At 38.8% G+C, this 20,505-nt stretch overlaps 2 protein-coding genes and 1 long non-coding RNA gene across 3 annotated transcripts in view; 1 reads left to right on the forward strand and 2 right to left on the reverse strand.

The window, feature by feature from the left end:
- polr2b (RNA polymerase II subunit B) overlaps nucleotides 1-5,619 on the forward strand; it is a 171,833-nt gene extending 166,214 nt beyond the window's left edge. The window contains exons 23-25 of the mRNA XM_020512566.2: nucleotides 1,367-1,527; nucleotides 2,660-2,855; nucleotides 5,263-5,619. Coding sequence (XP_020368155.1) covers nucleotides 1,367-1,527; nucleotides 2,660-2,855; nucleotides 5,263-5,352 — 447 coding nt within the window. The 3' untranslated portion in view covers nucleotides 5,353-5,619. The remainder of the gene's footprint in view (nucleotides 1-1,366; nucleotides 1,528-2,659; nucleotides 2,856-5,262) is intronic.
- Nucleotides 5,620-5,622: 3 nt separating this feature from the next.
- The window catches only part of igfbp7 (insulin-like growth factor binding protein 7), a 21,658-nt gene continuing 6,775 nt past the window's right edge, over nucleotides 5,623-20,505 (reverse strand). The window contains exons 2-5 of the mRNA XM_020512568.2: nucleotides 11,262-11,371; nucleotides 8,648-8,764; nucleotides 6,673-6,781; nucleotides 5,623-5,953 (exon numbers count right to left, since the gene is read on the reverse strand). Coding sequence (XP_020368157.1) covers nucleotides 5,922-5,953; nucleotides 6,673-6,781; nucleotides 8,648-8,764; nucleotides 11,262-11,371 — 368 coding nt within the window. The 3' untranslated portion in view covers nucleotides 5,623-5,921. The remainder of the gene's footprint in view (nucleotides 5,954-6,672; nucleotides 6,782-8,647; nucleotides 8,765-11,261; nucleotides 11,372-20,505) is intronic.
- LOC125483139 overlaps nucleotides 14,729-20,505 on the reverse strand; it is a 10,934-nt gene continuing 5,157 nt past the window's right edge. Inside the window, exon 2 of the long non-coding RNA XR_007262107.1 lies at nucleotides 14,729-16,916. This is a non-coding gene — a long non-coding RNA (uncharacterized LOC125483139). The remainder of the gene's footprint in view (nucleotides 16,917-20,505) is intronic.

The raw sequence follows: 20,505 nt of genomic DNA on the forward strand, positions 1-20,505 counted from the left end.
ATATTATAAATACTAAATATTATAAATACTAAATATTATAAATACTAAATATTATAAATACTAAATATTATAAATACTAAATATTATAAATACGTACTTAGTGCATTAAGTTCACAGAATCTGCTGTAGAGCACGAGTCCTGCAATGTTTCATACTCTTGCATTTTCACAAAATACTTTGAGCCTTTGATGTCAATGCTTTCTGTAGTTTCTAGGAAAATCCAACCATGGCATTCTCAGCTACAAATGTCATTTTGTACTTTGCTTGTTGCTTAAGAAAATCTTTCACTTTTGTGACCAAGCAGCAGCACTTTTCCAAATTTGTTATGCAAGGAAACTGGAATTGATATTACAACAAATATTTGTCAAATAGATAAAATTTAGCCTTTCATTCTAACTCCTCACTAAAGATTTGTGGGATATATTGTCCAATTTATAGTTGGATGTGAATTTTGCCCCTATTCTGTTTGAAATATTGTCTTACATCATCCATTTTGGATTGAGTACACATTTGTTCTACCACCTTCAATTACAATTAGCATACAGAAATAGTAGTTATAAAGGCAGTTATTTGCATCTGTGTAGTTCAGCTGGATTATTGATCATCAAGTCATAATTTTATGCATCCATCTCAACTTATATGAAATCCTGACATTAATTTAGGATGAGAATGTTTCATTAGCTAACAAATCAATACCATTAGACAGCTAGTCTGTTGAATAGTTTAACATCTGTTTGCTGATGATAAACACTGTTATTGTAATGACCTGACCCTGTTCTTGTATATTTCATTGAGCTTTGTTCAAATCTTCTCCACCACTGTCTCAACTAGTCAGCCTTAATGTATACTAACCATTGTACTGTTTACTTTCACATTTCCCGACTTATCTACCTAAATGGATTTGTTTTTAGCATGAAGTCTGCAATGTTTTTAACTTTCCAGTGCTGCAGTAGAATAATTCAGTAGATAATTGCAGAGCTGGTTCTGGCCCAAGTGCAAATAACTAGATGGCCTCCTTCTCTGCTCTTATTTCTGTTGGTGCAGGAGGCTGAGGAACCTGCTCCGACCAAGAACAATAGACAGTGGACTTGAAGGATCAGGTATACTGGATAATAGTTTGGATCAACCTTCTGGGAGATAGGAATATAAGAATTCAAAGTGCTTAACAGTATGTCCATTACTGAGGGTCACATTGAACTGTGTAAACAATCAGCTTGCTACTAAGTGGCATTATTTTGTAAGTGGAGAGCAATGCTAATGTGTGCTAGGAGAGCAATATTAGGATCTTGAATTTTCCAGTCAGTATAAATACAATAGTTATTGTGTTCAGTTACACTATATTTATATGGCCCTGTCTCTCCTCTAGGTTCTATATAATGGGTTTACAGGACGTAAACTTACATCACAAATCTTTATTGGGCCTACTTATTACCAGCGCCTGAAACATATGGTGGATGACAAAATTCATTCTCGTGCTCGAGGACCTGTCCAGATCCTGAACAGACAGCCTATGGAGGGTAGATCTCGGTAAGATGAAAATTCACATCTTTGTTTTCAAAAAATACTTTGAAATTAAATCTTGCTCAAAGCTAATAGTTTCAATGAGAAGCTACCTACTGTTCACAATCTTGACTTGTTTCGTTTGCAGTTTATTCTTGTTTGAATTATTCAGCATATGTTCAAAATTTTATTTCTATTGTAATGTAGAAGTGTAATTGGCTTGGTTTATTCAAAAATGACTTCTAAAAAAATCAGTGCTGCTAAGTTTAGTCTTTAATTGCCTTTGACAAGATGCTGGTGAGCCTTGAGCTGCTATGTCTGGATGCTGAAAGTTTATCTACCATCCTGCTGAGTAGTTGTAGGTTTTTGACCCAGAGATGATGAAGAAACTGCTTTATGTTTACGAGAGAAGATGGTGTTTGGCTTGAAGGGGAGCTTGCAGTTACATAAAAACAAAGAATTTGGGAGCTGGAGTAGGTTTTTTGGTTCTTGGGATCTGCTCTGCCATTCAACAAGATCATGGTTTACCTGGTTATGGTCTCAACTGCAGCTCTCTGTTTGTGTGCCCCCCCCCCGCCAAACAAAAACAAATCATCCTTACTCCCCTGTCTATCAAAACCTACCTAACTCGGCCCAGAATGAATTCAGTGACCCTGCCTCTGCTGTTTCCTGGGGAGAAAATTCCACAGACTAAAGACCCTTAAAAAATTTTTTTCATCCTCTCCATTTTGAAAGTGAGGCCCCTTATTCATAAATTGTTCTCTCTTGTTCTATTCTCTCCTACAAGGGATAACATCCTCTCAAAATCCTCCCTATTGGGTGGTGGTGTTTCCATGCATGTAACTGTTACCCTTGTGCTTGGTGGTGACCCTGTGAAGCCTTGATGAGTTATTACAAAGTGTTGTGTAGATGGTACGTTTGCAATCAGGTTAATTTGGAGGGAGTGATTGTTTAAGCAGGTGAGTGGGGTGCTGTTCAAGTTCATGCCTAGAGTCAGCTCCAGTGTTTTCAACAGAAACCAATGTAGATACTTTGGGGGCAGACAGATGCATTGTTGGGTAATTATTACATTGAGAGATAATCTGACTTAATTTACACATTTTTTTGCACCCTTTTTGCATTCTTATGGTCTCAAAGTGGCTTTTTATTTTAATTTCAGTGATGGCGGTCTACGTTTTGGGGAGATGGAGCGAGACTGTCAGATTGCCCATGGTGCTGCTCAGTTTTTGAGAGAGAGGCTTTTTGAGGTTTCTGATCCTTATCAGGTGCACGTGTGCAATCTTTGTGGACTACTGGCAATTGCCAATACCAGGACACATACTTACGAATGCCGAGGATGTCGTAACAAAACTCAGGCAAGTGTTGAATATCTAGAAGTTTAGTTCCAAAGCGCAGACAAATTTTTTGAGACTCTAATCCTGTAATTTTAAATGATAAGTGAGATCTCCTTGTTGAAATACAAACGCTAGTTAGACATACAGACCCATTTTCTGCATGCCCGTCTATCCGGCGACTTCATTTGGCATGTTTTAGGGATATATAGTTCTCAACTTTTTTGTTTGCATGTTGTATATTTTTGTGCTTATCTCAGTGTGTTGCTGGAATGCAACATAGTGCTTGACCATAGTTTTTTTTTCCCGATGATACAATGGACACTTGTTTTCTATTGAGATTATTGCATTTGTGTCTAAGGAATAAGTGAGTGAATGCCCCAGATTTAAAAGTTTATATTTTGTTGACCAAAGTTGCTGTGTGAGATTCTCCATGCCAAAATCCCTTTCCTGATTAGACAGACCTTAATCAGTGTTTGTTGTATTCCATTGCTTAAAAACGTCAATGGAATTGTCAGGCAAGAAAATCTTTAAATGTTCCTGATCCATCTTTACTGTTAGAAAAGACTAGCAAGTGCCGGAAACTAGTTGCATCACCTTCTATTCTAAGTGATCTTCTTGTTTGTCTCCTTACGTTTGGTCCTTATTCTCAGTCCCATAAGAAGCATGTTGTTAAACTTGAGAGGGTGCAGAAAAGATTTAGAAGAATGTTACTAGGACTGGAGGGTTTGAGTTATAGGGAGAGGCTGAATAGGCTGGGGCTTCTTACCTGGAGTGTCTGAGACTGAGGGAGTGACCTTATAAAGGTTTATAAAATCATGAAGGGCATGGATAAGGTGAATAGCCAATGCCTTTCTTCTAGGGCAGGGGAGTCCAAAACTAGACACCATAGCCTTAAGGTGAGAGGGGGAAACATTTAAAAAGGACCTAAGGGGTAACTTTTTCACGCAGAAGGTGGTGTGTTTATGGAATGAGTTGCCAGAGGAAGTGGTGGAGGTGGGAGCAATTACAGCATTTAAAAGGCATCTGGATGGGTATATGAATAGGAAGGTTTAGAGGGGTATGGGCCAAATGCTGGCAAATGGGCCCAGGTTAGATTGGGATGTCTGGTCAGCATGGATGAGTTGGACTGAAGAGTCTGTTTCCACGCTGTATGACTCCATGACTGTTTGAGTCTCATCGTTACCTGTCTAAAGTATCCCCATGCAAAACCAGTTCACTGAACGTCTGTTGGAACAGTGGCTTAGACTCTTCCATCTCTGTAACTTTGCCTGAAGTCAATCTAGACAGATGGGAATTGAAATCTCCTTTTATCTGTTGCTTGCAAGGTCTGTTTCAGTAGAGTTTGGGTAGCTTCCATTCGGCTAATACACCAAAACTGGCTTGAATTGACTCTCCGTGGTTTAATGGTTAGCTTTTTTGAAATGTGAGAACCTGATAAACCCTAGCTAATATGTTTCACATTGCCACAAATTCTTTATTCTAGGGATATGTTGCAAGCTTGGAAAAAGGGAATAGATAGCTCATGTAGAAAGTGGTGATTTTTTTTTTGTTGGGTATGACTGTTCAGGATAGAGGTTGAGGCAAATAAAAGCATAAGAACTGGGAGCAAGAGTAGGCAATTCAGCCCCTCGAACCTGCTCCACCATTTTAATACAGTCATAGCTGATCTTAACTTTGCCTCAGTTCCACTTTCCTGCCCATGATCTGTAACCCTTCAACCATTACAAATTAAAAATCTATCTCCTTAAACTTACTCAATGTCCCAGCATCTACCGCACTCTGAGGTAATGACATCCACAGACTCGCGAACCTTTGACAGGAGTAATTTCTCCTTATCTCAAATAAGGTGGAAATATGAGGGAGTGGGTGAATTGGGAATTAGCTTCTATGATTGGACAGGTACACTTCAGAGCCAGTATTCCTGGATATTCGTGTATCCATGTTGTGTAGCTGGGGACTTACTGTGGATCAGGCTGACGAATATGCTGGGTATTAGCAGTGGAGAATGATAGTTTCCAAGTGTACAATCACCAAGAAGTGAAGAGAAAAACACCGCATATCAATATTTTAAAATCTTGTAAGTTGGTAATGTAGCTAAAATTGACATGAGCAAGTGGATAAAAAGTGGGATGATAATGTGGCAATGCAAATTGCCTAAGGGCTGTTATACTTTTTTTTTAAAAGAAAAGCCTCCATGGAGTTTTAAGAGTTCGGTTGAATTCAGCATACTGATTGCTGTAGAGTACCTGGGAAGATGTTTGGAAAAGTGCTGAAAGCCATGAAGCAATGGGAAACAATGCATCATAAATGTCAGTAAATAGTCAGAAATGTTGATGGAACAAAATGTTGTGACCACAGTTGACAGTTTGGAGTACAGATCTAAAAAATTGATGCTTGCCTTTTAATCACTGTGTTCTTTGACTTTCAGATTTCGTTGGTACGGATGCCCTATGCCTGCAAACTTCTTTTCCAGGAATTGATGTCAATGAGTATTGCACCACGAATGTTGATTTCATAATGGACTTAATGTTGAGCTGTTCTCTCGCATGCTAAGCATATGACAAAATATTGAAGTCGTTCAACATGCCACTGGCAGAATTATTTGCAGAATGAATCACATCATGTATTAAAGATGGTGTGCTGGTATTGCTTAAAATACCAGATCTTCAGTCACATTTGTTCATGTGTTCACAGTTCTCACTGGTAATTTGATCAGTGATTTTATTTTTGCCAGAACTGTAAGTAGATTTTGTTGTGTAAACAAAAATAAAATTTTGTATTTTAAGCGTTGTAGAAACCTTTTTGACTTTATATACAATTTATCTCCTGATAATACAGAATGTTTTGTATTCTTTTGCCCTTATACAAAAGAAATCCTATTAAGAGAACAGTGAAACGAAAGGTACATCAAAAAGCATAATTGTAAGTAACTATATGATCAAGAAATGATCTGTTGGAAAGTCAATTAATGATGCACTGGAGGAAAAAAGCATTTTAGAGAGTCTGCACTTATCCTTGGAATTCCCTATCGGTAGATGAACTCCATGCTGAGCCAGTGGTTGGTCATTGGTTCCTTTTACTGACTTTTTATTTTGTTGTTTCTCGAGCTTTCTTTTTCGCTATAAAATGAAAGACCAAAGTTAATAGACAGGAATGCCTGGATTTTATACCGTAGAAATGTATGATAATCTTAAATAAGTCTTAAGTCTCTTTTAATAATCCACATTTTTGGTAAATACTTGAGTTTTCGGGAATCTCACTTTGACTGTTTCCAAGGCAGTTGTGTCTTTAGGCAAAGTCGGATTCACATTAACATGAGCTTGGTCTTCAGGATTACTCACTAGTGATGTCACCACAAAGCCACCCTTTTTTTAATTAAAATTTATTCTGTATCAAAACTAACCATTACTGCATAATCCTGGAGAACAGCGATAATTTCCTGGCTTATTTTCTCCATTGCCATTTTTTCTGCTCAATACACAATGCCCTGCACCCCTATATTGTTACCACCCACTAAACTGCACAGAACAGTAGGGCAATTTTGGTGTTCAGATTGACGCAATTTGTTGCAGCCTTTTGCTCAACAAGCTGAACCTGCCCCATCTAACCTAGTACTGATCACATGCCATTTGCTAGATTTTTTGCTTGTTGAAGGTACATTTATGCACTGTGTGTTCAGGTAAATAAAGTCGATGTCTCTTGTCTGTTGATTTCTAATTTGATTCAATTATCCCATACTCAAATTCATTTCTATAAAGACATTAGTCTTTTCAGTAATAAAGAAGTTCAAGGCTTCTTATGGCACATCTACATTATTTATATGGAACACTGCACTCACTTTTTAGTTCCTCAACCACATGTATGCTTCCAGCAGCTGCAGCTTCTCCTCTGGTGTTCAATGCATGGCACTCGTATTCTCCAGCATCATCTTCAGTGAGAGGAGAGATCTGAATATAAATGGAAATAGGTATGCTTGGAGACACTACATTTTTAAAGTCATGTATAGTATTTACATATGTTTCTGGTCTTTGCGTCTCAAATTAAGACTCAATAACTCCATTCCTCCAACTGTTGAATCTTGTGCAGACCCTACTAATTGTATTGACAGTCTTAGCACACTAGATGTGACATTATGGAATTTCCCTAAACTACAGAGTCTCGCTACATTTCTGCCCACCTTTACATACTCCCCAATCTCAAAGGGTGGAAATTCGTTCCGTCCTTGTCTTCAGGTCTGATATAGGCAGCTTCTTGTGAGCACTCACCAGAGAAATTGGCACACTCTCCATCCCAGTCAGGCTGTAGAGACAGAGTGATAGTTTTATGACTCTGAATTTCATCTTACCTCCTTTCCCTTGAGAAAGATTTGGAAGGAGAGAGGGGATAAACCAAGGGATGGCAATGGCTTTAAAATCTAGTGGAACGGAGAGGATTGACTAAAATAAGTTACTTTTTTTAAGAGGATTCCGGCACTGGCTACATTTAGGTTTGCTTAATTTTGGAGAGGGGTTCTTAAGATATGATGAGCCCTCTACTTATTTGCGCAAAGGCCATATTTCTTTTCTTAGGTGGGTACCCTGAATGTTTGTACTAGAGTTTGACTCAATATAGCGTGATGCATTTTTGCTATATTCCATTTCAGGAGGTTATTGTCCATTTTGCATCTGGTGGTGGGATGGTATTGACAAATTTCTAAGCCGGTGTCTTTAAATCACTTTTCCTTATCTCCCTTGAATCAGCGTTTGTTTTTCCTGGCGCCTGTGAAAGGTACCATAAAATATCTAACTACAAGTTGCTGCTTTGTGACTCCTTTATAGCCTGGGAAATATGTTGAACTTAAATTTAATGTATTGGCACTGCACTAAAAGTCAAATCTCCTTAACAGCAGGATTGTGAATTGAGTGCTCAGTTATGGGTAATTTAATTCAGGAGACTGCAATTTTATTTTAAATTATTTGAACTATGATTCTAAAGTGTATGATGAAATGTGTTTAAATGTGATTCAGGTACTTGTAGCAACATGGGTTAATCTTCTACAGGCATATTTTTCAAAAATGAGCTGATAACGTTGAAAACATATTACAATAAGCAGAATTGATTTCCAAAGAAAAGGACTTCTGGTCCTTCAGATTGAAAATATCAAAAATGTTTTTGCTGAAGAATTAAATTTCATTGTGTGAACGATCTCTTAGGGTTGGAAGTAGACCTGTTCAGACTGACAGAATGAAATTCTTCCTCACTTGAGATTAAGTTAGGTATTTTTAACCAGTGTTTTCACTGTGGGAACACGAACTAGTCCAGAAATGATGACAATACGACGCAAAGTACAATCTCCAAATATCTGGTTTATCACAGTCTAGTGTGGGAAATAGAAAAACGTCGTGAAATGAGGCACAGTAATTTGAGGTTCCAGGTAATCTGTTTTTTCCAGTTTAAAAGCAAATTCAATGCTTTTTGTTCTTTGCTATGAAGGGCTAGTAAATCTAGCACGTCAAACACAAAATAAACCTTCACTTTATCTTTCAAACATGTTGCACAAATAGTTACTGTGATGGCAACCATGCTTTAATTGGAGGTATGTGTTTTATTCAGCACCTTTCACAATGTTGGAACATCCTAAAACACTTCAAAGCCAAGGAAACACTTAGTCTACATTACAACAATAATGATAGTTCCGAGGATTGTTCTGTGTGTAACGTGGAAGAGCTTTTGTGCTCCTTACACTGAGCAGTACTATGTAAATTTAAAGTTTTACTTTTTGTAGAGATGACGTGAATTTCTCAATATTCATTCTCATCAATTTAAAAACTTACCAACACCCATCCTGTCACCTCATGCTTCTCTGGCCCACCACGAGTCTGGATAGCAAGGTTGTCACGGTCACCAGGCAGTAGTTCCATCTTTTCCACACCAGTTGCTGTTTTCATTACCTATTATTTAAAATTACATTAATATATCCTTATATAATACCACACAAAGCTTCAAATTGCTGAAGGATCACATCATATCCTTGGTGCTTAACATAGTGTTTCTTGTATGAGGCCCAGACAAGTTACGCCATGTCAACTTATGTTCATTGAATGTCATTGTTTGCAGTTCTTAAATAGTACAAATGGAGCTAACATACTTCATTATAAATGGTTTGAAAACTTCAGCGAGCAAATATTTAGCAAAAGGTTTACTTTCTCATGCATAATGGCTTTTTAGCAAATCAGTTTTCACTTCAATACAAGATAACGTCAAAACACCCCTCCAAGTATTGGCATTTTGTATGTTCTTCATAAGTTGTGCAGACTTGTAAAAGGGAGCGTGACAATGTTATTGTGTGGTTGAGATGCATTCAATCAACAGAATGTATTGAATTCCATATTCTACTCATGTCAGATTTGTCGCTGTGAGCCACAATCTGAATGAGCAAAAGCCTGGTAAAAGGGGTCGATTTTAATTAGTTCTCTTGAAGAAGAAAAAGACTGAGATGTTTGGGGAGGGAATTCCAGAGTTGGGTCCTAAGCTAGTGAAAGACCACTACTGATTGTAGGGATTTTAAAATTGGAAAAGTTCAAGTTGCTAAAACAGGCAGTGGTCGGGTTTAGGAAGATTTTGGGGCCAGAAAAGGTCATAGAAATGGGGACAAGGCCGTATAGGGATTTGAAAACAAGGATGAGAATTTTAAAAATTAAAATGTTGCTTAGCCTGGAGCATACATACATCAGCTGAGGTGGGTGAGTTGGACATTGTGTGTATTAGGACATGAGCAGCAGAAGTTTAATTGACAGCAAGCTTGCAGAGGGTAAGACATGAGAGTTTGACAAAGAGAGCATCGGAATATTCAAATTTAGAGGTAGGAAAGGCATGGATGAGGGCTTCAGTAGCAGATAAGCTGAGACAACTGAGCAGTTGGGCAATGTCATAGAAGTGGAACTAGGTGCTCATAGTGATGTAGATGGATGGGGAAAGAAGGAGATGTGAGACCATCCACTTTGATTTGGGGATGTGTGACAAATAGGAATTTTTTTTAATCAGGGTTGGCTAGGTAGCAACTGTGGAAGCGCAAAGAAATTTGGTGTCTATGCACGGGGCACTAAAGCCAAATTTCAAGTCCAGAAATTAATTGAAAAGCCTAATAAAGTGCTGGCCTTTTTCACAAGAGGCTTGGAATACAAAAATTATTCCTCCTTCAAACAGAGCCTTGGTCATAGTTCATCTAGAGTACTGTGTTCAGTACTGGGAAGCAGACAGATACCTGGAGAGATTACAGCAAGGTTTCACAATGATACAGAATTTTAAGAGTTACTTATAATATCAAATTGCATAAACTTAAGTTTGTATTCCCTTAAATTAAAGGTCAAGGGCTATCAACTGTTATTCTTTAAAATAATAAATGGATTTGACAGGGCTAATAAACCATGAAAAATAGTTCCGATGAAAAGGATTTTTCTTGAGTAGATAAAGAGAAGTTATTTCCTCTGGTGAGATGTCCAGGACAAAAGGGTATATAATCTTAAAACTAGGACCAGATCATTCAGCAATGAAATCAGGATCTATATTTTCATAAAGGATAGTGGGTGCTGGATTAAGTATAAATTCAAGCTGGCATTGGTAAGATTTTTGTTAGATCGGGTTGTTAAAGAATGTGAAGCAAAGTTGAATACATTGAGTGGACATGCAAATCAGCCATGATCAAAATGAACAGTGCAACAAGCTCAAGAGGCTAGAGAACCTGCCCCTGTTTTTAATCCTTCCAGAGAAGGAGAACAATTAAGAGGATATTTAATTAAAAATTTCTTTGGAAAAGATTTGAAAGGTTTTGATAGGCTAAACAGACTATTTCCTGTTGTTTGGACAATCAGCAACAGAGTTGTTATAGACATAAATTTATTATTAAGGGAATGTTAGGGCATGGCATGTATGGCTACAGGGAGTGATTACGGAAAATACTCCTGCATTTTTTGAGTGGAATCTGGATAAATACTTGAAACAGAAGAAGCTTTTGGACTATAGGGAGAAAACGTCTGTGAGATTAGTTTAGATCATTCAAGCAAAGAGTTAGCGGAGATATAATGGTCTGATGCATGGCAATGTTAACAGGTGAAATGTGAGACCAAACCAGGGGAATGATGGGGTCACTGATATATCTGTGTTCTAAAGCAACTAAGATTGTCAAGTTTTTTGGAAATATTATTTTACTTCAAAATTTTAAGTCTTAGTATGTGCAGATTTGGATTAATTTGGATAAAAGATTAATGCAAAAGAATTAATTAATTCACAATTATTGGTTCAACACTGTGATTACATTTGGAGGCCCAATTTTTAAATTATCCACAAATGCACATGGTAATTTAGAAAGTTCTACGAAACCTGTTACAAAAAAAAGACCTAAAATCTTCAAACTGAATTCATATAAAGAAGTAACTGAAATCTGCTAACCTTGTTCCAGGTGAGTACAGGAGTAGGTACTCCAATAACTTCACAAGAAAGGTAAACTTGGGATCCACTGACATTCCAGATCTCCTTAGGCTGTGTCACAATGACTGGAGCTGCAGAAGGCAAATGACGTGAACTTAACTTCTCTGTTGTTAGCAACAGATACGGGAAAGAAGCAAACCCTGCAGATTGGATCTTACAACTTTGTGGGATGTCCTGCCCAAACATCAGAGTCAAGAACTGGCCTACTCACTCACGTGAAGACCCAAGGCAGAAACTCATAACCCTGAATAGATAGCAGTCTCAAATTGATGGAGAGTTGATGACATTACCCACGCAACGTGGGAATAGCCGCAGAATTAAGTTCCCAGGTGACCACAATGAAGGATGAAACACATCATAATTATTCACCTTTAGATGTATTACTCAAGACTTGAAAAGAAAACCATCAAAGGCTTGAAATTCACCTAACATAGTTTCACTGCTATTCCCATGCCCAGGAAAAATTGTAGCCACTTTAACAGTGTTGACCATCAGAGTTTAGACATTTAATATTTAGAGTACAGATTTAAACTGTCATGCCAAAGTGAACATGGCATTAGTAGTGAGAGGAGGATGCAGCATTGCAATTATGTCGGAAGGAGGAAGGTGCAAGAAGCCATTCACTGTGTTTGGGTTGTGGTAGTACCAAATGTGATAGGAAAGTACAGTCTGAAATGGGCAGTGGGTGGGATTGCAAGATATAAAACTTAAAGCACCATGACAACACTGGAAGATGGAACACACCTGGCATAACAGAGATGACAGCAAGAGGAGCCATGAATCTCAGGTTCCATGGGCAGAGATATAAGCAACCGTGGGATCAGTCGTAGTAGTAGTGGAATGTGAGAGTCCGTTACAAAAGATTTAACAGCAGAGCACTTGGAAAACAATGGCAGGATTGGACAGAGTCAGCATGGATTTATGGAAGGGAAATCATGCCTGACAAATCAATTGGAATTTTTCGTGGTGGTAACTAGTAAAGTTGATAAGGGGGGATCTTGTAGATTTGATCTACTTGGACCATAAGAAGGTGTTCAATAAAGGTTCTACATAGGAGATTAAATCTTATTGAATTGGGGGCTAGTGGCTAGAGAACTGGCTAGAGAAATTGCTGGAAAAGCTCAGCAAGTTTGGCAGCATCTGTGGAGAGGGAAACTGTGTTAACATTTTGGGATCAGAGAGTTCCAAAGAAGGGTCTTTGGACCCAAAATGTTAACTCTGTTTCTCGTTCTCAACAGATGCTGCCAGACCTGAATTTTTTTTTCAGAAATTTCTATTTTTCTATGAGGTCACTATATTTTTGTGGATCACCAAAAAGGTCATGGGTTTTATGAATGGGACACTGCCCAATTTCTGGCTTCTCACCCGCTGTGAGGAGAGGATCCTGACTCTGACTCCCCCAATGACCTGCTGACTGTGCCCAAGCTCCTGGACCGATATTGGAGCTGCTCTTTACTTAGTGTACTGAGTGTACTGAGACCCCCCTGGCTGGAAAGTATTGCCCTTGACTTAACTGAGGACTACTCTGAGGACTACCTTAAATTCTGAGACACGGCCATGGTTGAAGCAAATGCAGAGTGTTTGGCACATGCTGCTATCACATGGTGTGGGTGTGAAATTAATTTAACAAAATATGTCGTACAACAACATGTTCACCTCCTTGACTGATGACAGCCATCAAAACTGTGACAAGCTGCCTGGCTTTGTGTCCAAAGCTATGTCAATGTGCTGAGAGCCTGTTAGTTCTGGCTGAGGGGCAATGTGCAAAAAGACATGGAAAGGAAGGCATGGAAGCTGTCGGCATTGAAATAGACACAAAGAGCACTAAGAGAGCAAGGGGGCGAGCTGCCTTAAGATGCACCCTGGTCCAATCCATGATCCTTGTGTTCAAAGTGGCCCTGCGGCATCATTATAAAGTACAGCTTGAAAGAGTAGGTGATGGGAAATATGCCAGGCTGATGTAGGCAGGCTGGTATGTGTCAAATTCCATCACTTGTGGACCTGGGGTTCACATGATCGCTGAACATGGAGTGTCCAAGATGGGGAGCTGGAGTCACCAAATACCTGCTCTGACATTCATATCAAGAATTCTTAGAATCTATCATGGGGAGAATGAGAGACTGCACATTAATCAAGCAAGATTAAATAATAATGAGTGATAATAAGTGATGTTCAATGTTAATAGGCCTCTTGCCACTCACTAGTGAGAATCTAGTCTTGATGTTCAGGATTTGGTTGATGAATACCACTTTTTGGTCTCAATGTTGAGAAGAATCTCACAGAACATTTCACCCAATTTTCCCAAACTATCCCCATTGCCCACCTTGTTTAGGGCTTGGGAAGATCCCACCCAAAATCTCCAATGAGTGGATCAGGCATTATAGAACTGAACTGCTCTAGATTCTTCAGAAATGCTTTGAGGTAAGAGTACCAGGCTACCCTGGCATGCCACAATAAAAACAAGTTAAAATAATTCTATTTTTAAAAACATTCTCATGGAGTGGCCCTCAATAGCATTAAACTAGCCATGAGTATTCAAGCCATTTTGTGGGCTATATGTGTGAAGGTCAGCTGGCGGGACAGCTTGTTTGCGAGCCAGTGTGATACCAAAAGCATGGGTTCAATTCCCACAATGGCTGAAGTTACCGTGAAGGATTTGCTTTCTCAACTTCTTAACCCTTCCTGGAGGCTTGGTGACCCTCAGGTTAAATCACCACCAGTCATCTTTCTCACTATCTCTCTCTCTCTCTCTAATGAGAGAGCAGCAGCCCTGTGGTCTGGTAAGTCTATGGCGACTTTTTGCTTTTTAAAGATGTGTACCATGAAAAGCCTTAGGATTCACATATAAAGTCTCAACACACATTTTCATACAAATAGGCCTTATTATTCCAGGCTTAACTAGCAAATTCCAGCAGGGATATATTAACAGTTCTTTACAAACCTTGACGTTGCCAATCAAAGACGACAAACCAGCAATGGAGTCAAGAATGCAACAAACTATGCAAGAGGGAAATAAAACTAGCCCCATGTATTTATAATGGAATGGAATATTCACCATAGAAAAGATTCTGCACTATCAGCAAAACCTTTCAGACAAAATTCTGTGCACTTGGCTGTGTTCATTATTAATCCAGTTCTTAACAAAGGCATGCGAGAACCAATGGCTAAAAGCCACTTCTGCTGATAGGTCAGCAAAAAAATTAATAGACTGCAATCATTTATCAAAACTAGTTTGACTTGTCACTGCATGCAAGCTGTTAATAAGATTAGACATGTTTCTGCATAGTTCTAAGGTGAATTAGACAAGGTTTGATTGATGCAATGCAAAATAACACAGATCCATTGCTAATGAGCACACTATCACATTGATCTGTCATGATTTCTTAGGGGTTTATGGTACTTTAAAAACAAGAAGTATTAGACTAAAGTTCAAAACATTTTAACTTTTAATTCATTTTAGTTACATTTGATAGCTCGTATAACTTTTCACCAACAATGTTTATTAAAAATAGGTTCTCAATTTTTAAAAATACATTTTTCAGCTGTAAACAGCACTAGCAAGTTCAGCATTTGCTGACTATCCCTAGTTGCCCATGAGAAGTTGCTGGTAATCCACCTTCATAAACCACTGCAGTCTATGTGGTAAAAGTACTTTTAAACTGCTGTTAGAGAGGGAATTCCAGGATTTGATCCAATGATGAAAGTGTAATGGTGGGATATTTTCCAGTTTTGATGGTGTGTGACTTTGAGGGGATTTTGAAGGTCATAGTTTTCCCATACTCCAGCTGGCCTTCTTGCTTGAAGTGGTGGAAGTCACAGATTTGAGAGTTACCAGCAAAGATGCCTTGCTAGTTGCTGGCCGGGCGACCTGTCAATAATACACTGCAGCCAAGTTGCAGTAATGACGAGAGAGCAAAGGCTTAAGCCTCTACACAACAAGGAGAGTGGTTTACCCAGGATAGTGTTGAGCTTCGGGAGTGTTGTTGCAGCTATACCCATTGAGGCAAAAGAAGAGTTTCCCATCTCATTCTTAATGCATGCATTGTCGGTGATGGGCAGGTTTCAGGGAGTCCAGAGATGGGGCATTTAGTGTCAGCCCCATCTCCGAAGCATTTGGGATGTTAGGCTTTTCAGTAAATTCTCAAAAAACTTTTCCAATCAGCTCCCACAACATAAAATCTTCTCCATTGATTAAGATCAATGGCATGATCCTGGAAAATGTGGATCATGTTCTATATTTTGGAAGCCACCTAGCAACAAAGGCAAACATAGATGACACTATCCATCCTCCAATGGTCCAGTTCATCATTTGGCCAACTGACAAAAAATGTATTTAACTACTTGGATCTCAAACCCAAGACTAAGGTCACAATTTACTGAGCAGCAGTGGCCCTGCACTGCTCAATGCCTCAGCAACATGAGTGACATACGGCAGACAACTCAAAGCACTGGAGAACATGCAAACATAGAGGTTAGGAGCAGGAGTAGGCCATCTGGTCCTTTGTGCCTGCTCCATTCTTTAATAAGGTCATGGTTGATAGTTACTCTACACTTCCACATACCCTAGGATAATCTCTCACCTCTCATGCTTTTCAAAAATCTATCCACTTCTGCCTTCAAAATACTCAAAAACTCTGCCTTTTGAGGAAGAGAATTCCAACGAATCATCACTTAATGTGAGAATAAATTCTCATCCTCTCTGAATTGAGTGATAGCCTCTTTATTTTTAAAATGGTGACCCTGCAGTTATAGAATCTCCCACAAGAGGAAGCATTCTTTCCACAGCTGCACGGTTCAAAACACTCACAGTCTTACATGTTTCAATCAAGTCACCTTTACTCTTCTAAAATCCAACCGTTAGAACCCAGGCCTGTCCAACCTTAAGTGCCACCAGTGGTGTCTTTGTAAGATCCTCCAAGTCCAGGGGCAAGAAAGGCAACAGTATAGGCAGTCCCTGCATGATTCCTTTCCTGTGTATATTCATAAGTCTACTTTTCACAAGTCGGAACACAATACAGTACAATGTAAAACATCCATTTGTAAGTACGACTGAATGTTCGCATGCCAGATCCTTAAACTTAATAGTAATGTGGGATCTCATTAGTAAGTATGAACATAATTCAGATATTTGTAAGTCAGGGAGCAACTGTAGTGTATCTCTAGTTGCCCTGAGATGAGAGTGGCAGGCCTTGTTTTTCTCGACTGTTGCACCCTGCATGGTGAAAATTGCCTCCAGAATGTTGATTCTTTGTAGCATTTGTTGCAACTGAGTGGTTTGCTTGGCGACCTTTTGTTTTATTCACTCATGGGACATGGGCATCATTGGCTGGGCCAGCATTTATTGCCCATTCTAACTGCCCTTGAGAAGGTAGTAGAGAGCTGCTTTCTTCTTCTTTAGAGTACTGTTGACCACGTTTGTGTGGGATTTGAGTCACACGTAGGTCAGAACAAGGCAGGACTGAATAATTTACAACTGAAAAGGGCTTCAGAACATGAAAAATAGGAACATGAGTAAATAATATGGCTCCTCCAGCTTGCTCCATCATTCAACATGATCATTCTGTGACATTCTGTTCCAAATCACTTTCCAGCTTGCTTTCCAGAATCCTTACTTCTCTGTGAGAACAAAGATATGTTTATCTCAGCTTGGAATATATTCAACAATGGAGAACCCTCCAGTCAAAAATTCCAAAGATTCCCAACCCTCTTAGTGAAGAAATGTCTCCTCATCTCAGTCCGACATGATATACATTTGATCCAGAAACCATGCCCCCAAACCCCCCAATTCTGGGTCCCTAAATGTGCAGAAACAATATCCCCGTCAACTCTTCAAAATCTTGCATGTTTCAATGTGATTGCTTCTAATTCTTCAAAACACAAGATTGTACAGGTCCAACTTACTCAGCTTTTCATCAGACAACACCCTCATCATATGAACTAAGTTAATCTTCTCTACACCACCTACAAGCTAAAACACAAAGCCATAAATCATTTTTAATTGATACCAGCTTTCCATTTTCAAACTGAATTAAAATTCTCCAATTGCCATTGTAAGATATGTCTGATATGGCACAATATTTGATATTTCAACCAGCTTCTATGTAAAGAAATTTCTCTTAAACATTCCCCTCAATTATTTAATAATGACAAATTTAATTTGATTACCCCCTTATCACTAGCTTTCAGTCAGAGGTAGTATCTCTTTATTTCTTTAACAAAACTTCAGATAATTTTAAAATGTTTTATTCAGCCTCCTGTCAAGCACCTCTATTCTACTAATAATATTACTGGTATTTTAACTCTTTCCTTATAACTTACCGTTTCCAAACCCCAGCATCATCTTGTTGAATCTTTGACCAATGTTCTCTATAGCATTAATGGATGTTCTATAATGGTGGTACAGTGTTTTAATTGAGACTGAAATGTTACCCTGCACAAACTATTTTGTTTATTATCATCTTTAATGTTCCATTTACGACATAAAACAATTGTGTTTTTAATGACTTTTTTTTCTGCCAGCAATTGTACTTTCAAGGAATTAGATACTTGAACTTTTGGACCCTTCCATCTGTTCCTATTGAATGTTCATACCATTTCTTCATTTCCTTTAATAATGCATTACATTATATTTTTCCCAATACTGGCATGTCCTACCTTACCTATGCTATTAACCAATGTCTTCTCTACTGATTGCAATTCCATTACCTTTGTGTAGTCAGCAAAATACAACATTCTGTCCCTTATGCCCAAATCATCTAGAAAGAATGGGTTGAGTTAGACCACACTGAGTACAATACTGGGCAAATCAAACTTTGGATGGATATAAAATATTTGAACGGAATATGCCACAGATTTAACACAATGGTAAAAGGACACCGAGAGTTAAACCATGAACAGAGGTTTCACAAACAAACTTTTCATCCCCATGAATTTAAAAGGGTAGAAAGTAGCTTGATTGAAGTTTTTAAAGTATCAAGACAGGGTAAATAGAGAGAAATATTTCCACTGATTGAAGAATCTATAATTAGAGGACATGACCTGGAAGAGCTAGAGATTTCAGGAGTGGAATTAAGAAACAATTCATCATGCAAAGATTGATGGAAGCTTGGAACTCTCTTCCACAGAGGGCTAGATCAATTATTACTTGTAAATCTGGGATATCTAGATTTTTGTTCAGTAAAGCTGTTGAGGAAATCGGAAAAGGTGTGTTGAATTAGGTCAGTCATTATCTTGTTGAATAGTGGGACAGACTTGAAGGGCTGAATGGCCTACTCCTGTTCCAAGTAAAACTGAGGAGAAGTCATATCCAAAACACTAACATTTTACTTCATACCTGCTGAGCGCTCCCAGCATTTTTTTATTTTTATTTCAGATCTTCAGTGTTTTCCTTCTTAATGACAGACTTGCTAACGATTCAAAGCACAATTGCTATGCTTCAGCAAGATAACTGAAAGAAGAAAGTTTTTTTTTTATTCTGCCTAACTGGACACAAATACAGATCCACAACAGAGGTTAGCTTAAGTTCCTCAAAGAACAGAATAAAATGTGCCTGAGTTTGGAATCTTAAGCTTATTACAAACAAGAGCAGACATGAGCTCGCATAAAACAAAAACAGTCTTTCATTAGCTGCTGCAGTACATTTTATGAAAGCATATTGAGCCCAAATGTCCAGCAGCTTTGACCCCAGTGTAAATATAGGGAATCCACTCAACGATGAACTCTAGTGCTGACCCAACTAAAGTTAGTGAGGTCATGGACAGGTTACCCATTTTAAGATGTCAGTGATGGGTATTTGCACTACCAGTGATGCACTTTGGAGTTGATAAAATTCACAAATTCCCCAAATCTTCTGGAATCTTGGCTGCAATTCAGGCCCCATCTGCTGCGAATTAGACTGTCATGTTTGGTCCCAGGGTATGTAGTGACCTCAATGCTCTTGCAACTACTCCCACGCTGCTAGCTTTGTTTAGCTAGCTTTCCACAGGGCATTAGAAAGCCAGGAACCCTTCCCTGGAATTATTGGTCGCACTCTTCACCAGTACAGTGGGAGAGCTGGGGAAAGACTGTAGATTTCCCTTTCCTATGTGCTTATACCGACATGATAATAGCATTAGCTTTAAAATTTTTAAATGCCACAAGGTAAAACAACGAAGATTTTAATCATTAATTCCTACCTATTATGACTGTGCTGTCATGAGCCATCCTCAAGGTGATGAGCAACAATCAAATCACGTTGCAACAGATTGCATGCAACCTGGCACAACTCTCAGAATAAATAAGATGTTTCTTCTGTTTTAACTAGCTCCAGGCAAGGATTACATTCCACCTAACACCACTGAGTGTGATCACATGCTTCAGGTTGTGGATTGATGCAGCTACCTAGGTAATGAAAGTGCTATTGATTCAAATGTCAGCCTTGGCTCAATGCAAACCCACTTGTCTCTGAGAAGCCTGTGGGTTTAAACCTTGCCCGAGAGACGCGAGCTGATACTTTAGCATAGAACTGAAGGGATGTTACACTGACAGAGGGTGTTGTTTCTCACATAAGGTATTAAGTAAAGACCCTGTCAACCTTCTCAAGTGGATAAAATATATTCCACAGTACTTTTGAGAGATAGTACGGGGGTTCGGCTGGTCATGCTCCACATTTACCTTTTGGTAAACATCACAAACAGACTTTTTTGGTCATTATCTCATTGCTGTTTGTGAGATCTTGCTGTGTGCAGAGTGGCTGTAGTGACTCCAATTTATAGCAGTGACCACACTAGACATGGTCACTCACTGACTGCAACATAGTTATGAATTGTCCCTTTTAAATATATTATTTATAGTCATAGAAATATACAGCATGGAAACAGACCCTTCAGTCCAACTTGTCCATGCTGATCAGATACCCAAATAAATCTAGTCCCACTTGCCAGCTTTTGGCCCATATCCCTCTAAACCCTTCCTATTCATATACCCATCCAGATGCCTTTCAAATGTTGAAATTGTACCAGCCTCCATCACTTCCTCTGGCAGCTCATTCCATACACGCATCACCCTGTTTAGATGCCTGAGCAGTGGATAAAGACTCAAACAGCCACTTTAAATGTAAGTTGGGTACTTCCTGACACTCTGTGGGACACTGGCAGGATTAGTATTCCTGACACTCTCTAGGACACTGGAAGGGTTAGCTTTCCTGACACTCTCTGGGACACTGGAA

Source organism: Rhincodon typus, chromosome 1 (assembly GCF_021869965.1).
Source record: "Rhincodon typus isolate 14 chromosome 1, sRhiTyp1.1, whole genome shotgun sequence".
Taxonomy (NCBI): domain Eukaryota; kingdom Metazoa; phylum Chordata; class Chondrichthyes; order Orectolobiformes; family Rhincodontidae; genus Rhincodon; species Rhincodon typus.